The sequence below is a fragment of the Berghia stephanieae genome, chromosome 3 (assembly GCF_034508935.2).
Source record: "Berghia stephanieae isolate SIO BIC M18660-M18661 chromosome 3, UCSD_Bste_1.3, whole genome shotgun sequence".
Lineage (NCBI taxonomy): Eukaryota > Metazoa > Mollusca > Gastropoda > Nudibranchia > Aeolidiidae > Berghia > Berghia stephanieae.
The window spans coordinates 46,875,550-46,899,193 of NC_088362.1; the positions used below are offsets into that span (position 1 = coordinate 46,875,550).

At 34.7% G+C, this 23,644-nt stretch overlaps 1 protein-coding gene across 2 annotated transcripts in view; it reads right to left on the bottom strand.

Moving 5' to 3' along the window:
* Window positions 1-489: 489 nt before the first annotated feature.
* LOC144967862 (uncharacterized) overlaps window positions 490-23,644 on the bottom strand; it is a 23,512-nt gene continuing 357 nt past the window's right edge. Inside the window, exons 2-7 of one of the 2 annotated variants that reach the window (XM_078905590.1) lie at window positions 21,839-22,024; window positions 19,210-19,314; window positions 16,668-16,697; window positions 12,076-14,296; window positions 8,579-8,619; window positions 490-8,056 (exon numbers count right to left, since the gene is read on the bottom strand). In XM_078905590.1, the coding sequence (XP_078761716.1) occupies window positions 12,089-14,296; window positions 16,668-16,697; window positions 19,210-19,314; window positions 21,839-22,024 (2,529 nt within the window). In that variant the 3' untranslated portion in view covers window positions 490-8,056; window positions 8,579-8,619; window positions 12,076-12,088. The remainder of the gene's footprint in view (window positions 8,057-8,578; window positions 8,620-12,075; window positions 14,297-16,667; window positions 16,698-19,209; window positions 19,315-21,838; window positions 22,025-23,644) is intronic. The other variant, XM_078905591.1, reaches the window with a different exon arrangement.

Genomic DNA, 23,644 nt, shown 5'->3' on the forward strand with positions numbered 1-23,644 from the left:
CTCAGTTTCTTCAACTTTGACCTTTTTAAAGCTCCCAATGTGTAATCCTTTTAATGGCAATATCCAGTAGCTTCACATTTGGCATTGGTTACCCCAATATTTTCTATTGTTCCCACATACCAACATCTTATCACCTAGCTTCAGATATCCATTCTGCAGCGTGATCTCATTGCAGGGCAAGGCCAGAAAGCAGCATGAAATGAGGTAAACAAATAAAGACGTCACTCCATTCCAGGACAAGATCAGGAAACCAGAGTAAGGTAGGGATGACAGGCAGAGGAAGATTCAAGACATCTTGCCAGTTTCAGTTATCCCACCAAGCGACCGCTAATGTTTAAAAATAAAAATTCCAACACCAAGTTTTAGTTGGCCTCATACTCATGAACAGCAAATCCATTTGCTCATTCTCGGATATTAATATATTACTAGATTTTTCTGTGCTATTATGTCCTAAGCCGAGTGAATGACTCAAACTCAAACACATAGAAATAAGGTAAAGTCATGTCATTTATTTCACAACCAAAATCAAAGTTAACGTAACCAAATGAATGACCAGGATTTAAGTAAATTATCCCAAGTTATGCCTCCTCCAAATTGGTGAACAACTCAAAAGATATGATATGTTATCAATGGTTGATAAATCGAATATAAATAAACATAAAAGAGTCCATAATATATTATCATTAAGAATTAGATCTAAGACAATTGGCCGTTTTATGAAAGAAAGGATATGTTTTTAAAAATCTGATAATCAAATGAAAATAAATTAGGTGATCACAACCCCAGTGTGGGAAATCAAGATTAAAAATAAATGTAAAATTAAGATATGTAACTGAACTACTTAGTTGCTTTGAAAAATAAACAAAACCCTAAAGTCCTCTACTTTATGAAAATAACTGATTTTGAATGAGTCATATTGATGTTTTTTATAATAATAATGATAATAAGAATAAAAACGCTTTGATTCAAAATCTTGAAGCAGCATTACAAATATAATAAAATTGGCAAAAGTAACATCATGATATTCAATTATATAATTAAAATTGGGAATATTGTTTGTTAAAGGCTCATGGCAAGCGCAGGACAAAATAGGAAAACAACTTATATTCAAATTTGATTCATTTTTCCACTGCACTGCAGCCCTAGTGAATAATCAATTCAATATTTAAGTATGGAATACCGAGAAATACCAACATATATTTTAACACAGCAAAACTCATATCACACAATCAATATCTCAAAGATCAAAATAAATATCCAAATTGAAAAAAAACAAAACAACTAAACAAAAGCAAACACAGAACAAAATAAATTTACACGCCATACATTGAGTTTTTTCCTTCGTATCTGATCGCACAAAAAACATTCAACTACACATTTAAAACATGCACTTTTATGCAGTGAATGAATACTTAGAAACAATTATGTATGAGGTGGACAATTACATACTATCCTACTGATGTGAAAAGATGGCAACTGAGACAGGGTGCAATGGAAGATAATACTACCCTAAAAAAGACTTGCTGTTAAGTGCATGATAATGATGGTATTGGTGGTCTGTGTCTTTCTACAATAAAAATGTCTATTTGTATCAAGCACGATAGGGCAAAAAAACCCACAAAACAACAAAGAACAAAACAAAAAACAAATTGTGGTATAGACTAAACATAATCAAAACAGATACATCTATTTTTAGCTCAAGAGGGAATGGAATCGTTAACTGATTTACAATATACAACTCCTACTTCCAAAGTCTCAACTAGTCCTGATCAGTGTTTGGGACTTTATCAAAGAATAAATCAAAGCTCAAAACAAACGATATAACAGGATACCGGGACAGAAAACAACCAGCCAATCAGGAATTGAAAAAAATGATTAGAAGCTTTTCTCTCTGCTAAACAATTGCACTCAACTTTTAACAAAGCAAATCGGAAACAAAAACATAGAACGACAATATCAGCAGTGAAAACTTGGGCACCATAAAGAAAGCTCTGAAATTGCAGAGCAGAAATCTCATGGACCTTTCTGGTGGGACATCATCATAATAATAATAATAATAATAAAGAAGAAGAAAAAGGATATAAAGAAAGAAGACGAGCTCTGTTGTAACTCTTTTTCGTTGTTGATGAAAAAGTTGATCGATTGTTGCTCTCTAAAGTTACTGCCACTTTCAATTTGAGTGTGACGTCTGCTTGACTACGGCACTGTTGAATCTTTCTATTTCCCAAGGGGGTATCAAGGGTGTCGAAAATTTGGTCGAAAATCATGTTGCCAATGTCAGGCAGTAACCTAACCCTTAGACAAAGTAACAGAATTTCTTTCCAATTGTAGTTTTCACCATCACTTATGTTGTTATAAATGCAAACCTATCCAATACCACAAAGAAAGCAATTGGTATTGCTTGAAGTTGAAGCCCACAGGTGCATCGCTGTTTCCTATCTCAGTAGAGACGGTTAGAGTGGAATCAAACTCAGTATGTACAGGGCTAAACGAGATTTATAAACAATCTGGACATTCAGCAAAGCAGCCACAATGAACACGAACATGGCTTATAACATGAGACATTAGAAACATAAACTAAATACTTAAAAACAATTATGTCAAGGGCTAAGGTAGCAAGCAAGGTAAGTAATAAATAGAGAGGAAATAAAAAAGCAACTCAATTACAATAATAATCTCATTTAGATTCCAGGATATTTTGGGGGGATTTTTTAGGTCATAATTTGTACATCAAACATTTTGTTCGTTTTAATTAAAAAATTATACGAGTCTTACCTTGGGAAGACGAAGTATGATGATAATTATTCCGTCTCTTAATGCTGAAGGAGTCAATTGGAGGAAGCGCTGCGTCACGTGATCACTATTTAACTCCGAAAAAGCTGCCCACAACAAGTGTGTAGTAATGATAATACACAACTAAACTAAGTACTCTATGAACTTATCCCGCGATAGGTTACACATGTGTAATATATAGCACAATTTCACCGAAAAACAACAATAATACTCAATATAGAATTATAATCATATTAATAGTAAGGGCAAGGGAGGGAAGGGCAATTGACTCCTTCAGCATTAAGAGACGGAATAATTATCATCATACTTCGTCTTCCCAAGGTAAGACTCGTATAATTTTTTAATTATTCCGTCTACTTTAATGCTGATAGGAGCCACTTGGAGATTTCAAAGCAGGGCAGGTTTTGAGGATAGTACTGAATTTGCAAAAGATTCCGAATGAGATTCAATGGGCTTTTTATAGAATCGAGCAAAGGTAGACTCCCTTTTCCATCCTGCCGTATTAAGTACATGCCATATATCTACACCCTTAGCTGCTGAAGAACAAGATGCTGATCGTGTGCTGTGTGCTTTAAATATGTTAGTATCCACTCCTGACTTGGTTAGGATAAGTCTAATCCAACGTGACAGTGTATCCTTGGAGACTCCTAAGTGAGGGCTAAGGGTGCTAATAAACAATTTATTAGAAGATCGAAGTGGTCTAGTCCGTTTCAAGTATGCTCGTAGATATGTCATAACACAAATCCGCCTGTCCTCATTAAATGCATGGAGTGTAATAATTGTTTGAGGATTAGAAGGTGAGTTATGTTTAAGCAATTTACTAATATGGAATATAGCTTTGCTATCATGAATAGATAAACAAGATGATTCAATAGTCATGGCATGAAATGATTGGCACCTATGTCCCGTAACAAGAGCACATAGCATAAGAAGTTTGGCTCCTAACATAAAAAGGTTAAGATCACGAGCAGGGGAAAGTGATCTTAAATAATTTAACACAGTAGATATGTCCCAAACAGTAGTGTAACGGGCACGAGTGGGTCGAGAATGAAATACACCTTTCATAAATCTACACACTAGCGGATCTGAACCGGTCTCGTTCAATGTTGACACTGCTGACCTCGCTGTATTGATGGCACTGTATCCCAATCCAGATTGAAATAATATTGTCAAAAAAGCTATAGTAGTCTGAACATTTTTACTCATAGGGTCCACCCCATCAGCATCACAAATCTGGATAAATTTCAGTAAGTAACTATTGTACTGTTTTGGGTGTTGCGACGCCAACTTTTCATAATTATTTTTAAGGCGTGCTTGGAAACTCCTTGTTTCCGGATTTTTGCCCTGATAAGAGACAAGCCATCAACTTTAGTTTTGGATACAAAGGGTGCACAGCTGCCCTGTCTGATGCCAATGTCAATAGGTGTTTTGAGGCTTTTAGATGGACCGGGGGCGCTATCAGCATAGTCATAAGTTTGGGGAACCAAGTCTGTGTTTGCCAAATTGGTGCTATCACCAACGCTCGCGATACTTTGTCTTGTTGTATCTTTTGTAGAGCCCTGGGGATCATATTGAATGGAGGGAATAAATACACAAATCCAGCCCATAAATGATAAAAGGCATTAATGGCACAGGCAGATGGGTCAGGATATAACGACATATATTTGGGAATAAGAAAATTGGTTCTAGAAGCAAAAAGATCAATTTCTGGATTTCCAAAATGATCACAAAGCTTATTGAACTCTGTTCGATTAAGCGACCACTCAGTATGAATAGATAATTTTCTACTATAATCATCAGCAATGGTATTTTCCACTCCGGGAATATGACATGCTGAAATCCATATTCCCCTGGTTTTGCACCATAAAATTAACTCTCGTGTGATGTCATTGCATTTAACTGAATGGGTTCCCCCCATGTTATTAATGTAAGAAACAGCTGTCATATTATCTACTTCTACCCGAATGTGACAATTGGAAATATCTTTGCACAAAGATTGAAGTCCTAAATAAACTGCTTTTATTTCTAGAACGTTGATGTGATCCATCTGCTCTTCTTCCGTCCACATACCCTGTGTGGCAACATCATTCATAATTGCTCCATAGCCATGACCTGAAGCATCAGTTCTCATCACAAAAGAAGGGTTATCTATATGTAATCGTTTCTTACTGTGGACGCCTTCAGACTTCCACCATTCTAATTCAATAAAAGATTGAACTGAAACTTTAATATATCTATCAAAGTTATATACTTAAAATGGCGATAACGCACAAAGGAGTTGAGATGTTTTACATTTAATATCATTCGATACTTTTTCCTCTGCTCACCGGGTATAGCACGTTTCTCCCTAAGGAAAACATTATTAACAAAATCACCCTCCTCCGGTGTACATTTCTGGATAACACCATCCCTTTCATATTGTATTATCATCTCCTGTAAAGCTAACTTTTCATCCTGTTTAAATTGGATAGTATGAGCTGGTTTCATTTGAACAGGAGGGGACAAAAAATCAATTGCACATCCAGAAATACATTGAATAATAAAAGGATCAGAGGTATACATTTTCCAAGTAGATATAAATAATTTAGTTCTGCCCCCATGCAAATGGGTTACCTTATCCTTTAATTCCTCCTTTTGAATGTGTGTTGCTTGTGGTGTTGTTTGTGGTTGTTCCATGTCCTTGTATTCCCCCGAAAGGTGTTTGTCCCCCCTCCTTGACCTTTCCATGGTTGACCTTTGCCTAAAAAAAAGGAAACCTTTTCTGGCCATGGGACGGGTACGGGGAAAATCTCCTTGTGGTTTTTGCCACTCGAATAGAATCGTTCATGTCTTTAATCTTATCTTTAATGTTGCTCCCAAATAACTTGTCACTAACAGGATAGGAAGCGGTACAGAGAGCGTTGAGGTCATCTCTAATTTCACCGCGAAGTGACTGTCTTCTATAAATATCCAAACTATGAGAGGCATTGGTGAGCAAAGCGACTCCATCCGAAATATTTTCCAGTACTTCTTTGTTATCTCCTTTCACCATCTCCATAGCCCTGCAAACAGCAGTAATGCCTTTCATAAGCGATACCTGCACTTTCTGCAAGGATGCGTCCCTCATTCTAGAGGCAGGGGATATCTGTTTAAAAACCTCCTCATTGCATTGGACAACCTCTAGTCTAGAGCAATTTGCTGGCACTGGATATTTTTCAGAGAGAGCAGTAATCGTATCCTTGGGCAGACCGTCACATAAAACCTGTGTAACACCAGTTGAAACATTCTCTGCCAGCACCTTCCCTTTCACTTCTGTCCTGCCTACCACATTCTCGAAATATGAGAATGCCTGCTCCATCATCCCTGCATCTCTACTACTGCCTGGCACCATATCAACTGACCGCGAAAGGTCAGCATTACATTCTACATCTTTACTGCCTGACCGCGAAAGGTCAGCATTACTTACATCTTTACTGCCTGATCGCGAAAGATCAGACTCAATGTCATCATTACATATTGGCCGCGAAAGGCCAATATTGACATTAGCATCTTCCTCCTCCATTTCATTAAAACGGTCAAAGGCCTCCTTCACCAATTTGTTGGCACTGGATATTTTTCAGAGAGAGCAGTAATCATATCCTTGGGCAGACCGTCACATAAAACCTGTGTAACACCAGTTGAAACATTCTCTGCCAGCACCTTCCCTTTCACTTCTGTCCTGCCTACCACATTCTCGAAATATGAGAATGCCTGCTCCATCATCCCTGCATCTCTACTACTGCCTGGCACCATATCAACTGACCGCGAAAGGTCAGCATTACATTCTACATCTTTACTGCCTGACCGCGAAAGGTCAGCATTACTTACATCTTTACTGCCTGATCGCGAAAGATCAGACTCAATGTCATCATTACATATTGGCCGCGAAAGGCCAATATTGACATTAGCATCTTCCTCCTCCATTTCATTAAAACGGTCAAAGGCCTCCTTCATTTGGCTCACCACTGGCACCAATCCCATCAACACACTGAGTTGCTGTTTTATTTCATTAAAGTCCAGTTCACTGCTACCAACGCTACTACTACCAGCACCGTAACTGCTCCCCTCCGTTTTCTTTCCTTTACCTTTCCCCTTCACACCTCTTACACTTCCTTTCCAACAACATTCCTTCTCGCTCGCCCCGTCTTTCACTTCACCACCTCCTTTCCCTTTCTTATCGTCCGCTCGGCTACTCTCGATTGTTTCTTTCTCCATCACTGACTCGGAACCAAAAATGGCGTTCATTGTTTGTAAACAAAGGGACCGAGATGGCAGGCGATAAATAGGTGTTAAACTATTGTTTAAAATTGCACAAGTTTTACGAATATATACACTATCCAGATGAATGAATTCACAACATATAAATTGAACACAATTCCGTTTGAAAATATAGAATAATAATAATATAGAATTTAAATCAAATTGAAGTTGGTGGGCTCCAGTGATCAACGCTAAAGCAACGCTAAAAAGTGATCACGTGACGCAGCGCTTCCTCCAAGTGGCTCCTATCAGCATTAAAGTAGACGGAATAATGGAGGTGTGTCAAAACGTAAAATAAAAAAAGTCTAAATATCCATGAATCGCTATACATGTAAAGACAGGAGTCTATTTAAAAAATAAATGATTTTGATGAAATCTTCATATTTCTTTTAATTTTGGAATTAGTAAAATCCTGAATGATGTAAAGGAAGCAATTTAAAAAGTCATACCAATATTTTTTTCATGACCATAATGTTCTTTAAGCAGCTTAAAAAAAATATAACTGTTTAGATCTTGAATATACATTTAAGCAAAGACAGAAGTAATCATACTTACTATGATAGCAAACATTAAGCGTTGGATTTACAACTTCTCAAGCTAGGAAAAAGTGGTTGTAGAGTTGAAGGGCATAACCAATAAATGTATAATATAGAATATCACCACTATATTGATATCAGATCAATCAGCACAATACTGAAATTTTTACCGCAGCAAATCAATGTATCAAAATAAATTAATCATAATAATAATGTAAAAACAGCTATGCGTATTACTTCTTTGTCACATATCGACAGTAAAAATCGTATTTTTCTATGGAACATAAATAACATTTTAATTTGCTTAAGCTCAACAGTTTCTCTGGACATATTTACAAAACATCGAAATATAAATCTATAAAGTTGCAATGATCACAAGAGCTTTAGTTTGCTTCCCACTTCTATTTGATGTTGAACACCAGGGATACATCGAGCAGGTTCCATTCAGCCTGATAAAAGAAAAAGAAAAAAAAAAGAAAAGAAAGAAAAACATTTATGTTGGTAAATCTTTTTTTAAATGAAAAAAATTTTTTTTTTTTTTTTTTTGTCAAAGGAAAGATTAGACAATATACAATGGAATACTGATAAGTCAACACCATCGAACAAGAAAGTTTGGTTGACTCTATCCATCACCAATAGAGCACACTTTGATAAAGAACTAGAGGTGTTGACTTTAAGCAGAAGCTGACTTTAAGCAGGTTTCACTGTAAATTATGAGTGAAAAAAGAAAACAAAATAACTTTTGATAATCTGACAAGTTTGATCATACAAATGCAAGCTCTTTTCATCACATGCGACTTTCACAAGTATTCCAAGATGTTTCCCAAATTTAATTTTTTAAAATAAAAGTAAACTTTAATTTACCTTTAAAAATAAAAGTGAACATTAATTTTTTTTTTAAAAGAGGTTCCGAACCTAAGACATTTAAGATTTGACTTATTGATAAAAATAAAGACCTTGACTTGACTCACCGTTAAGATTCGCCAAGACTTTGAAGGTAAGAGTTTGGGTTCTGAAATAAAATAAGGAGACATGTGTCATCAACAATTTGACATTTTGATGCTCTTTAAGAATGCATAATGACTTTCATTCCTAGAAATGTGATTCAAGACTGACATTTCTCAAGGCTGTGTACTATCATTGATAACACCAAGTTTTATCTATTTAACACATATAAATGTTACATGGATCAAACAAGAATATCTCAGGTTACCTTTTCTTATATGCTATTTATCTTACGATACAATACTAAACATGAAATAATGTAGAGTGTAAATTAATATTCAATATTAAAAGTAATTAATATTAATATTCATTACAAAATGAACAAAATCTGACATTTCTTCTATTAAGATATCAAGTCTTGATTTGCAAGACATTTCTTCTATTAAGATATCAAGTCTTGATTTGCAAAAATATCATCATATTTTGAAGATGTAAGCCGGCAGACTGAGCATGATTTCAAAACATAATTATTTCTTTTATTTATATTAGTACCACAGTATCTTTTTAAAAAAAAACCCCAAACAATTCTATTATCCCCGTCCCCTATAAACAAAGAAAAAAAAAAAAAAAGATATCAAAAACAAAACCAAATTAAAAATCATTACACCCAACCAAAGAAAAACAACATTGAAACAAAAAAAAAAGAAAAGAAAATGCTACTTTAAGCATGTAGACATTTGTTTCACTCCTAGATTTCATCCTTTTGTCAAGCCTTAAAATGATAGATCCCTTAAAAATTAAAATAAATAAATAAATAAATAAATAAATAAATAAAATTCCCTTTATTCATCCCATTGGGGAAATTTCTCTCTAGGGTTTATTCCTAGGGAAGACTGGAATAACCCAGGTGTTAGCTGCCGTGCAGCCCCGAAAATTGAGCTAGGGCCACACAGTGCAGCGGCGGGTGATCAAACTCGGTACATTCCAGGTACAAAGCAAAGGCTGTACTGCTGAGCCACAGTATCTTTAAAAAAAAAAAAATTCTACTACCCCCTAAACAAAGAAAAAAAAAGATATCCAAAACAAAACCAAAATCATTACACTCAACCAAAGAAAAACAACATTGAAAAAAACAAAAAGAAAGGAAAATGCTACTTTATGCATGTAGACATTTAGTGTCATGACTTGATTATTAAAAATTATACCACTCTACTTCTACTAAAGAACAAATGTACAATTGTGTTGAAATTGTTCTACTACTAACTAAGCCAACAATAAAAAAACATTGATTGATTTTCAATATTCATATTTCAACATATTTCTGTTGAACTTACTAATAAGGCCTATTCAAATGACGATACTAAATCAGTGTGTCATGGATAAGACTAAAATAAAATGATCTAGACCTGTTGTAATGTGAAATATTGAATTTCAAAAGCACACACACAAAAAAAAAGGCAGTGTCATACAGGTAGCGCAGTCAATAACAGTGGACATTTAACATGCAAAGGGTGACAAAAATAAAGACAATGAAAGTATAAAGCGGGCAAAAAATAGTTATATAAATCTAATTTTATTTTTTAAAAAACAAAAAAAAAAAAAACAACAAAAAAACAATCAAAACTCTGCTTATCTCCAATATTAAAAAAATAAAAAAAAGTAAAATAAGATTTTGAAAAAAAAATAATACAAGAATACAATCACATCCCACTAGCTCCAGGATGTTAAGTGCATCGAATCATCTTTAGATTTATATCAAATTTCCCTGAAAATAAAGAAACAAAATTACCATCCCTGAAGCACCGATCCAATCTTAGCACAACAACACATATACACACACAAAATGCGACAACTTGTATATAATTTGTATTTATTGCTTCTACTTCTAGTCTTTGGCACAACATGCATGTAACACAATTTATTGACAATATAAGGATGTGGTTCATGTGGTATAGCTTATGACAAATTTTCATGAACACAATTGACTTAAAACAGAGATGATCTTTTTAAAGCTTATCAACTCATTTTTTATTCTCTATTCTTTTCTGGAACTTTTCTCCTCACTTCATTTCCTGTTATTAGCAACAAAAGTGCCTGCTCCACTCATTTTTCTGAATTAATATTCACTACTATCATTCCATAACCTTACATTTTCTTTTTTTAAACAGTTCTACTACAGCTGTATTTCTCAAAATCATAATTAATAGGAGTGATAAACATTCATTTGAAACTTAGACACTTCAAAAGCTGCCCAGGCAGTCCATTTCAAACACCCCCTCCTTCCAAAAGAACCCCCCCCCCCCCCCCCCTTGAAAAACATAACAATGTTAACGGGCACACCCACAATATCTAGGTAAGCAGACTGGATGGGCATGATCTTAAGTATGAAGTTGATACCCGTGAGAACATTGACAAGTGGTTTTCCAATTGAGCATAGTGGCAATAATGATATGTAACAATCAATAACAACAACATAAATATCAGTAATATGCATTATATTCAACACAGTCTACCTCACAAACACTGGGTCTCACTCAGGCCTCAGATTCATTTTTATCCTGTCCGTGCGGACCGATAGATAATGAGAAGAAAGAAAATGGGACTTTCCAGTTTAATAATAATAATAATAATAATAATAATAATAATAATAATAATAATAATAATAATAATAATAACAACAAAAAAGCCAATGGTAATACTGCTACAACTAAAACTACTACCACTACTACAACTTATAATAATAGAAGACAAACTGAAGTATTAGTATTAGTACATAGTATTACTGGAACACATCTGACTGGTTATACAAAAGGGAGGTCAATCTGAAATTAAAATCATTCTGTTATAAGAAACAAAAGCAAAAAGTTAAAACAAAATCAATTCAGCCAGAAGTATATTTTTTTCTATTTTTCTTGTGAGCCACACCATGCTTGCCTCTGAAAAAAATGCTATGTTTAGAAAATGGGGAATTCAAATAATAATAATAATAATAATAATAATAATAAATAATAATAATATAATAATAATAATAATAATAATAATAATAATAATAATAATAATAATAATAATAATAATAATTATAATAATAATAATAATAATAATAAAAAAGGAAAGCAATATTGCAATCAGTAAAAGCCATCTCAGAAAAAACAAACTTGACCATGGAATAAAACATTCTCATTACAAATCATTTCAAATGGTTAAAATCAGTATCTGGGCATTATTCAGCTATTAAGGTTCTCATGCCTTCAAATGGTGTTAACATAAGTACTAATCTGACGGAAGCTGTTGACTGTTAAGTATTGAACAAAAATGAGTGTACTGGCATCAAAATAAATCAAAAGAATATCCCATATTTTGTTCTTTTGCAATTCATTTTTGTTCCATACTTTAATTATCAAACCAAATATCGGGGAGGGGATGGGGGTGCTGCAAACTTGAATTCCACTCAATTCAGGCATCTTCCCAAAGCTCTTTCTTTCATGCACTATTCTGGGCAACAAACTCATTCCTGGTTCTTTACCTGTCTCCATCATTTAATCATCTCCACCACGCTGTCTCCTGGCTCTTCTAGCTGCCCGATCGTCTCCCTCTGTGTTTGCTGCCCTCTCTTCTCTTCGACGCCGTCTCCTGGCCTCTCTCTCTTCCTCCTCTTCGGTATTTTCCATCTTCTCCCTCTCTTCCCTTCTCCGCCTTCTCCTAGCTTCCCGCTCCTCCTCCTCTGTCATTTCCACCGGCTTTGTCTCTTCTTCCACTTTTGGCTCTTCAGGCGTGGGGACTTCCTCCTCTCTTTTGACTTCTGTTGCTTTCTCACTTTCTCCAGAAATCTCTTCATCTTCATCATAAGCTTTCTTAAATCTGTTCCTGAATGATGCAGCTGAGTCTTCTTTCTTTTCTTCTTCCTTGTCCTCTTTTACTTCCTCCAGCTTTGGCTCCTCTTTGACTTCGTCCTTTTTACCAGTGCCATCTTGCCCGTCTCCCAAGTCCAATCCTTCTTCGTCATCATCATAGGGTTTCTTAAACCGATTCTTAAAAGATTCAGCTTGATCATCTTTCTTTGCCTCAGCCTCTTTTTCTTCTTCCTTAATCTTTGAATCGTCAACAGCAGTCTCTTTTCCTGCTTCTTCCTCTACTTTATTCTCTTTCTCCTCCACTGCAGGTTTAGTTTCTTCCTTTTCCTCATCATCTTTACTTTTGGGTTCGTCCTTCTTTTCTTTTACCTCCTCTGTATCATCTTTTTTTGAGTCGTTTCCCTCTACCTTATCCTTATCTTTTTCCTCACTCTGACTCAGATCTAGCCCTTCATACTCTTCATCATCATAAGCCTTTTTGAATCGATTCTTGAAACTTGCTGCAGGGTCATCTTTAGGAGGGGTGGCCTCCTTTTTATCCTCTTCTTCTTTTGTCTCCTCCTTAACCTCCTCATCCTTTTTCTGCTCTTCCTCTTTTGCCTCCTCCTTGCTTTCCTCTCCCTCCTTTTTATCTTCAAACTCAGTGAAATCAAGCCCTCCTTCCTCATCATCATCGTCGTAAGCTTTCTTAAACCTATTTTTGAAAGCAGCAGCTGGATCCTCTTTCTTAGGCTCAATCTCCTCATCTTTTTTTTCTTCCGTCTTTTCCTCTACCTTCTTTTCTTCCTCTTTCTGCTCCTCTACCTTCTTCTCTTCCTCTTTCTGCTCATCTACTTTTTCCTCCTTTTTATCGTCAAACTCACTGAAGTCGAGACCCCCCTCATCATCATCATCATATGCCTTCTTAAATCTATTTTTGAAAGCAGAAGCAGGATCATCTTTCTTGGGCTCTTCCTCTTGCTTTTCTTCCTTCTTCTCTTCAACTGTCTTCTCCTCTGACTCTTCAGTCTTTTCTTCTTCTTTCGTCTCCTCCTCTTTCTTTTCTTCAAATTCACTGAAGTCAAGGCCACCTTCGTCATCATCATCGTCATAAGCTTTCTTGAATCTATTTTTGAATGCAGTTGCTGGATCATCTTTCTTCTCCTCTGTCTCTTCCTTCTTTTCTTCTTTTTTTCCCTCCTCTTTCTTTTCTTCAAATTCACTGAAGTCAAGGCCACCTTCGTCATCATCATCGTCATAAGCTTTCTTGAATCTATTTTTGAATGCAGCTGCTGGATCATCTTTTTTCTCATCTGCCTCTTCCTTCTTTTCTTCTTTTTTCTCCTCCTCTTTCTTTTCTTCAAATTCACTGAAGTCAAGGCCACCTTCGTCATCATCATCGTCATAAGCTTTCTTGAATCTATTTTTGAATGCAGCTGCTGGATCATCTTTTTTCTCATCTGCCTCTTCCTTCTTTTCTTCTTTTTTCTCCTCCTCTTTCTTTTCTTCAAATTCACTGAAGTCAAGGCCACCTTCATCATCATCATCATCATCGTAGGCTTTCTTGAATCTATTTTTGAATGCAGCTGCTGGATCATCTTTCTTCTCCTCCTCCTGTTCCTCTTTCTTTTCCTCCTCCTTCTTCTCCTCAAACTCAGAGAAATCTAGACCACCTTCCTCGTCATCATCATAATCTTTTTTAAATCGGTTTTTAAAAGCAGAAGCTGGGTCATCTTTCTTTTTCTCTTCTTCTTCTTTCTTTTCTTTCTCCTCGTCCTTCTTATCTGTGTCCTTCTTTTCATTCTCATCTTCATCCTTCTTCTCTTCTGCATCTTTTTTCTCTGTTTTGGAGCTATCCACCTCGTCTACTTTTTCACCCTCAATCTCAGTTTCATCCTTGTTTTCGTTCTCAGGCTGTTTGATGAAATAATTCAATATTATAGACAATTTATATTATATAACATATCACAATCTAAATAATAATATAAATAAATAAATTTTTTTTAAATTCTTGGGTAAAACTGAAATAAAAACAAAAAAGATAATGATAGTATAATATGATGTCCTGAAATATCAAAACGTTTTTAATGTTCACCAATTCGAATAAAGCCAGGAAAAAAAACCCCAATTATATAACTTAATACAGATGTTATATCATGATTTCTAAGACATAGAGAAACAACTAAAGAAATAAACACTTTTCCAACCACTGCATCATTCATGAGTAAAAGTGTGTCTAAGGAAGGACTGGTTTATTGATATAAGTAATACAGAAGTGGGTAAGCCTGATTATTTGAGATCATCTATATCTGAAATTGCTCAGATATCATTGGGGTGGTTGGACAGATCTCTCTTCCAAAATAATAGAGAAGAGGTGGTCTTATATGCAAAGACAACAATAGCCTATAGAAGGTAAAGGGGAGCAATAAAATTGCCAAGGTTTTATGCAATCTAGATAAAGTCTCTCAATATTTCAAGCTATATTGCATTAAAGACACATCTGTTATACCACGAACTTTGTTTAATTTTTAATTTATAATAATTTTGGAATTTGATTTTGGCAAAACGAACATGCCACTCATTTACGGGCACAACTGTCAAGGTTTGCAGTAGGACAATAGATATACCCTCTTCAGCACATTCAATGTATTCTGGCATTGTTGCTGCTATTTATATGTGAGAAAATCACAGTATCCCCAGGTTGTGTCCAGCAGCAGACAAAAGGACATATTCTGACTTGATTTTATTTCAATGATTTCATTTTAAAAATACTCTATTAATGGACTTGAAGAATACTTAACCATAACATTTTATAACATTTGCTGATTATTACTTTACTACATGAATGCAAAATTGTGATTAACATCTGTAATAAATTACGTCATTGACCTCTTCTATCTTTCTTCTATACGATGTGATTATATTTGTCAAAATCTTACATATACACGAAGCGGTAGCTAACATTTTGATAGTAAGTTGGAGGTGTATGGAGGTGTAGGGAATTCTGGCAATTCATTGCTATGGAGAGAACCTGTCAGTCAAGAGTCATAATATGAATGAAATAATAATCTATCTGTTCCTTGTGAGTAAATTAAAAAATTATTGACAGGACCTTTTAATTATATGATGTGTAACTTTTGTAAGACATGAGTTAAGTTGTAAATCAAAATGATATCTTAATGCTTTATAAAGAATTAAAAATGGAAACAGTATTACTTATTTTCAAACTACTACTACTACTATGACTACTTTTTCTCATTCTTCATCAAGATCTCAATACTCCCATATACTGGAGGACAGGACAAAAATGACCTGCAAAGTCTTTTCTCAGATAAATGTATACTACATATTTTTTTATGTGAATCTGATGTCAATAAGGACAAATCCATGTCTAATCACCTGATCCAATAACCATTTAAATTAAAAATTTCTCTAAATTCCATCTTTGCAGAAAATTTCTCGTTGCCATTGCCCGTAGTTCAAAACTCTGGACATTTCTCCCAATAATACAAGTAGGAGTTAAGTCTGTAGAGATTTAATGTAGAACCTGGAGAGTAGCCTTCATATTCACTGAAAACATTGTGACACGAACAATTCTAGAACAGACATGGTGCGTATGTATGAGGTGAAAGGTTAAGTCAAAGAGATCAAACTTAATTAATCATAAGTGAATCGGTTATGATTTTTAAAATAGCAGATTTTGACTGACTGGTCCATTTGAACAATACCAGATTGCTCCTCAGAGTTAAGTAAGTTTGAATACAACGGGAATACATCCATTAATAGGGGGGGGGGGGGGGGGGTGGTGAATGAATATGAAGTGAGACAACTCCTTGGGGTGAGATTATGATTCAATATTAAGTAACAGTAACAGTAATAGTAGGATACATAGATATGTAAATCTATTTACCTACATACATACCTCTATCTGCCTCCAAACTTATATTCACTTTTAATATTTCATGTCCCATTATTTTGTATCTACTCGGTAGACAATGGAGGACCTCCTCATGTCAGAAATATCCACATCGTTTGTCTCAGAGAATTAAAATGAAGCTTCATTTCAAATTTTCACCTACTTTCTCTTTCGATATATATATATAGGGTGTTGGGATTTAAGGCAGCTATAAAATGAGTAATCTACGGCCAGTACATATGAGATATAAATACTTTCTATTCGTCTCTATGACATGAGGTGAAAAAAGATGAAAAATATTGATGGTGATGAAAATGAAAATAAGAAGAGGGATTGTATTTCACCCCATGCCACAGCAAACTGAACTACCTGATCTTGTTTTTCTGTTCCTTCCTCCTCCTACATTTAAAAATCACAATGATGACAAAATGATAGAGCAATGGAATCGATAATAAGTGTAAAAAAACCTCCACCATTTAAAAAATGGAATCCATTGAATTCAAAGAATAATAAAAAAAGGTAAATAAATAAAACACAAACAACAACTGACTTTCTCCTCAAAATAAAAGGTTAAAAAATTAAATTATAAAAATGAAAATATCATAGTAACAAAAATATTACAAATAAAATATGAAATATCAAATAAAATTTGAGGTGTTTTAAATAAATTTACAAAAATAAAAGTGATCAATAATAATAGTCACATCTTGATAAATCAAAAGCATTTGGAGAGATACATTAAATTTAGACCCGTCAACAAACATATATATCAACCTTAATATATAAGATTTCTATTCTGATATTAAAAACAAAAATTGCTTTAAAATCTTTCGTACAATTAAGATGCAGTAAAACACAAATACTCAATTTCATCATTTCATCATTTACTTCTTTTCTTTTCTTTTTTTTTTTTTTTTGTAAAAAATGCTTGTAATATATATATATATATATATATATATATATATATATATATATATATATATATATATATATATTATATATATATATATAATCTCTGTTACCTGTATAAATAAGTGGCAGAGTCGTGAAATATAAATTAATCATTCATTCAGTTTGTAAAAATGAAGTTGAAAAAGTATGTTCCTATAATGTATGTATGTATTTCGATAGGAATTACACACAAGCGGCTTACCAAAATGTGACTATTACTCAAAGTGTACGGCACAAAGACTGAATCATCTACACATTTTGATTAAGTTGCAGAAGGTAATCAAAAAATATAAAAAACACTTATCAAGATCAACAGAAGTCTTTTGCATTTGCATTAAGTATTCAAGAAAATTTATTTTTCAAATATATATTTTTAAAAACTTTTAGAGAGAGAAAGAGAGAGAGAGAGAGAGAAAGAGAGAGAGAGAGAGAGAGAGAGAGAGAGAGAGAGAGAGAGAGAAGGAGAAAGAGAAGAGAGAGAGAGAGAGAAGAAGAAGAAGGAGAGAGAGGAGAGAAGAGAGAGAGAAAGAGAGAGAGAAAGAAAGAAGAGGAAAGAAAGAAGAAGAAAGAGAGGAGAGAGAGAGAGAGAAAGAAAGAGAAGAAGAGAGAGAGAGGAGAGAGAGAAAAGAGGAGAGAAGAAAAGAGAGAGAGAGAGAGAGAAGAGAAGAAGAGAAGAGAGAGAGAGAAGAGAGAGAGAGAGAGAGAGAAGAGAGAGAGAGAGAGAGAGAGAGAGAGAGAGAGAGAGAGAGAGAGAGAGAGAGAGAAGAGAGAGAGAGAGAGAGAAAGAAGAGAAAGAGAAAGAGAGAGAGAAGAGAGAAGAGAAGAAGAGAGAAGAGAGAGAAGAGAGAGAGAGAGAGAAGAAGAGGGAGAGAGAAGATGAGAGAAGAGAAAGAGAGAGAGAGAGAAAGAAAGAAAGAGAAGAAAAACGAGAAGAAGAAGAGAGAAAGAAAAAGAAGAGAAGAGAGAGAAGAAGAGAGAAGAGAAGAAAGAAAAGTAGAGAGAGAGAGAGAGAGAGAGAGAGAGAGAGAGAGAGAGAGAGAGAGATTGATAATGTTGGGCCATAAAGAAGAAAATAACAAATGTTTTGTACAAAAATGTATAAATAAACAAAGCCTCTACACTACCTACATATCCTAATTTTCACTCTCTTCTTAATTTTAAAAATCTATGTTAACTATTATTTCATTTAAGATATAGAGCTCTTGGCATCATAAAGCTATCATAAAAAAACCAACAACAAAAAAACCCAAAGAGTATTTGTCATCATGAAATTGAATAGAAGTATGCCATAAAAGCTATTTATAGAGTCAAATTGAGTCATTTAACAAATATCCCATCACCAAATCGAAATGAAAAAAAAAGGAGATTCTATATTCCTGTAAAGGAAAAACCTTTAAATTGTCAAATCTCAATTTAAAAGAGAAAAAAAAATAAATGTTTAAACCCAAGTTGGCATCTTTGCACAGTATCTGAGGCTGTGACAGAAGGTCATAATCATAAGATTCAACAAGAAAAGCCAAAAATATGAAGATATCCCGGAGAAACTACGGAAACAACAGCATAGCAATTAAATTATTTACAGCTTTCCTGATTTTAATATTGAAAAAAAAAAAAACTATCTTCAAAACAGGAGATGGACACCAAGAGGAAGGAAATGTCACTAGTTATAAAACAGTCAATTAAGTATTATGTAGGGCAAAGGAAAAGAATAAGGAAATGATTTGATAATATAAAAACACGAGCACTTAAAAATCATATCTAAGTTATCACTCAAAATCAGTATACAAGTTTTTATAAATTGTAAAATATACTATTAACTGTGTTTTCAGCGCTCCATATTATAAATAATGTAATGGCCTTTAGGAACAGTCTCATATTTTGAGAAAGACACTCATGCACTTGCAAATTGAGTGATGATCTTAAAAATGGAACTACGTATAATTCTTCCATGATAACTTACCCCAGTGATGACGACTGATGCCTTTGATGTTTTATCTGGATTCTCCAATTTCAAAAACTCGTATAGTTGTTCCCATTCTATTGCCTCGGAAAACTTATCATAATCCTGGGAATTTCCAACACAGAGTTTGGGAAAAAGAAGGAAAGTGATCAGTGGGTAATCTACTGAATCGGTAAGTCTCTCTTCAACATATCTCAAGTTGGAGCAAAACTCTGGGGGTGAAGTAACTGATAACTTAAAACAGCTTCAAAATAGACATGTAATAGAGAAAATTGTTGAGCTCGAACCCCTCGAAAGCAAAAACTGAGCAGTCGTAGTACAGTAGTGATTGCCTTAATGGCCGTTTTGCCTAAGTGCCTGCTTTCTCGGCAAAGCAGAATTTTTTTTCTGTAAAACACAACTCTAAATGCCCGCTTCTAAAAATGAATTTCTCTGACAACTTCATAATTTTTTTTAAATCTCCTAAAACTGCGGTACAATTTCACAATGAGGACAGCTTTGTTTGACATAAAGAAAACGCCCCTCCCACACTAATAAATTTTTGACACATACGAGTCAACCAAATGTGATAACAAACTGTGCTGGTGACTCGCAACATTACGGATACCTCACTGCTTGACCAGACAATGAGAAATAAGTCGTGAGAATAAAGATTCATGGAATGCATGGTCATCTATATCCTATAGATGCGCTGATGGAATGGCACAACGGTGCTAGGATTCAAAGTCCAGTTTTCAAAGAGATCTCATGGGTGCCTGCAAAGAACAGGCCTGCTAGAGTTTTTGTTTCAAGGAACGAAGGGTATGCATGAAGCTTTAATTTATGCTACAATCCTACGTACAAGAGATTTACACATTTAACTGATTCAAGTCTCTCTCTCCCTCCCTCCCCCCCCCCCCTCTCTGCATGTACTACGTTAACCTATCAAATGGTGTGGGGAAATGTCTAGAGTAAAATTCTTTTGTGCAAAACATCATTATTGTTAAGACCACACCATGTCTGAAAAAATGTTGAAGCTGGCACGCAAATGAATGATTTAGAGACAAAAGCTACAATCTTGACCGAAGTAGAACAGTTCATAGGACTGGCCAATTTCACAGGAATCGGAAAGAAATTTTCAGTTGGTAGAAGAATCCAGAATTGTCGTTCAGTAATTACCTTTATCTCGGCATTAAAAATGGAAATACACAACATTTTTTAAAAAGCAAGTAAAGGGGGAAGGAAAAAAACCTATGCCCTCCCCCCCCCCCCACCCCCCTCCAATGTTTGTTTCAAAATTTAATATAATAATAATAATAAACAATAAGAACATAAATAAAAACTAAAGCAAAAAAACAAAAACAAAACAAAAAACAAAACCAGAAAAAGGATGAAACAAAACATAGAAGCAAAATAAATAAATAAATAAATTAATTAACTAAATTAAATTAAATAATAAAATCCTTCAGACCAGCCATGAATGACGTCCAAATAATCAGGGGATATTACTGATTACTTATGATCAATGATTCCTATACCTACGATGGTAATACTCTTATCAAGGTAATTATTTATAGCTACATTGACCAATTTCGCCTAATTGATCGCTTCACCTAAAGGCCCATTTTTCCTGCTTCCCGACTCCTTGGGCATTCAGACAATCACCACTGTATAATAGGTGTAAAAAATACTAGAGGAGAATTAGCCATAGGTGTCATTCCAACCAAAAGAGTATTAAAGTATAAATGATGATAACAATAATGATAATGATAAATATAGTCGACTCCGCTTAATCGCACACCCTTGACAGTTCGGCTTAGTGTGTCAATTAAGCGGAGAAGCTAATAATAGCATCTAAGCCCCAGATTTCATGTGCAATTCATATAGGACCTTCCCATCTGAGTTTTCTACGGGTTTTGGACCGTCATATTCAAGACATAGCCTTATTAGACTGTTTGTTTCTTATTTTTATTTTATTTTTGTTTTTAGTTGTTTTTTTTTTTTTTTTAGTTTTCTTTACTTTTTCATGTTTTACCGACAAAATGTGAAATTATTGTTTGTAAGAACATTAATCCTGAAGCATTGATTGCTTTCTATTGTGTACAAACTGTTTATAATAAACCCTTGTCTCCAATACCGCTAATGTAGATCACCTGTCAAGCGCTCTTCTTAAATTTAGCAGCGTTGTTTGTCCACCATGTCAAGTTTGTCAGTGTTTGTCAGGGGTGGTTTGTCACATTCTGATGACTCATTCGCACCTTCATTATCCAGACATTGTCTTTTGTGTGGCTGAACGGAGATCAGTAGTTCATGAGATGAAGTTCACAGCTGATGGGTATATTGTTGTCCATTGTAAAGAATTGATTGAATGCTTCTGCCGAAAAGTTGTGTGGAATAGGAATAGTATCATTGATTTAATATGGCTGTCGGTTGTCACTCCAATCAAGTTGTAGCGATTAAGCAGAGATGGTGTGAGATTAAGCGGAGCGATAATATAAAAAAAAAATCAGTTTTTCAAAAATGTGTTGCGAATAAGTGGAGTATGCGATTAAGTGGAGTGAACTGTAATAATATCAATAATAATAATCATAAACCAATTCACATTTTCAGTTCTATCATTATAATGATGAGATCAAATTCAAATACTTACACCGCAGTATTCGTCACCATTAAAGATTTGAGGAGGTAATGGTTTCTGATTTGGCTTCTTTGGTATACTATTGGAATGCATGAATTTCAGCAGTTCATCATTTCGGGGGTCAAGGACATCAATTACTTCATAATCAATCCGAAGGGATCCCAAAACATCCTTGACAAATTGTTGCTTTTTTCTGATCTAAAAAAAAAAAGTATTTAAAGTTAAGAAATGTCATTGGTATTCATTTTCGGAAGATTAGAAAGAAAAGACAGAAATTATAAATACAGAAAAGAAGACAGGATACATTGATTGATCTGTCATTAAAATTTGCAATCTCCCAGGTCTTGAACATAGGTCATGTGCATGTCATTTGGATGTGTCATCTACTTCATGGAGTGAAGTATGACATGTAAGCAAATAATCCATCCACAGCTGTACATGTCTGCTTTCATTCCTGGCATTCACCTGGTTTCAACATTGAACTGTTTTGCCTGTTCATAGGGCAATGAATGAAGAGTCATAGTTAAATAAAAAAATATAATACCAAAATTGCCTTAAGCAGAACATCATCCAAAAGCAACATTATTTTCAAATTCCTCTTCTCTTTTAGGATAGCTGTGTACCTGTTTCAAAAACTGTGAGGAATCTACTTATGAAAGATGGTTATCTGATAATAAAGTATCAAATTAAGCACAAACTTTATGAACTCTAAAGAGGATACAAAGAATGAAATAACTCATCCCACTTCATTTCTTCAAAACAGCCGTCTCTGTTAAAATTTGTCTCTCTTTGGGAAAACTGTGATTCATCACTGTTACTTCATGACACTCTCAAAACTATATCACGATGGTTTCCCTCTCAGCCAAGGACTTCGGCCAGGACCAGGACAAAACCAAGTAGAGTGCAGTCCAATCATAATGGCACATTCAATAGCAAGACAGTGTCAAAGTCCCCGTTTTCTCTCTCCAATATATCATAAGTAGTAAAAAAAAACTCGAACATAACGACAAGCATTTTAGTAAATACCCTGTGTAGCATCATTGATATGGCAGTAAGTGGAAACTTCAAATTGACAGTCAATAAGAAAATTCTGGTCCGAGCAATGAAATCCTGTACCCATAGCCAATGAAAATGTTTGACTGACCGATACTATCCAGTCCCCTCTGAGCCTTTTGATGGAGATGGGTTCTGTAGGTGAGGTAAAGTGAGACAAATATCTAAGCTTAGCTGGTGCTTTGTATTGCACAAGCTTTCACTACCCAGCCAACCAGCTAGTAAATGCTCCTACTCCTAACCAATGGAGCATGACACATAAAATATTGCTCTATTGATCTCTGATTGCTGATCATGCCACTAATACAAGAACTAACTACGATGTCAACTCCTCCTTCTTCTCATATGCCTTTATATCTAGAGTCTTGTTTCGAAGATGAAGGTACTCGTCTTTTTGAGTCCTTCTAGCGGGTCGAAAAGTTTTGTTTTTTTTATGTAGAGAAGTTGCAGAGGCCCAAATCTCTTCTCTATGAATGGGTTGAGTATTTTCTGCATTGCTGCAGTATATATGCTCTCTGTATCTTCCTCCTCCTTCACCACATGAGCAGACCAGTGACTGTGTTTCAATAATGATATCTGTCAACTCCTACTTTAACCACGTTGAAGTAAAAAGCGCTGAACATAAAAACCTTTGATGTGTGAGTGAGGACCACGGTGGTCGACTGGCTTAGACTTGAAAATGACCAACAACGTATATTTACAAATTGCTATACGAGTGGACGAATATGGAATTTCCCTCCTAAATTCAACAGTAATATTTATATC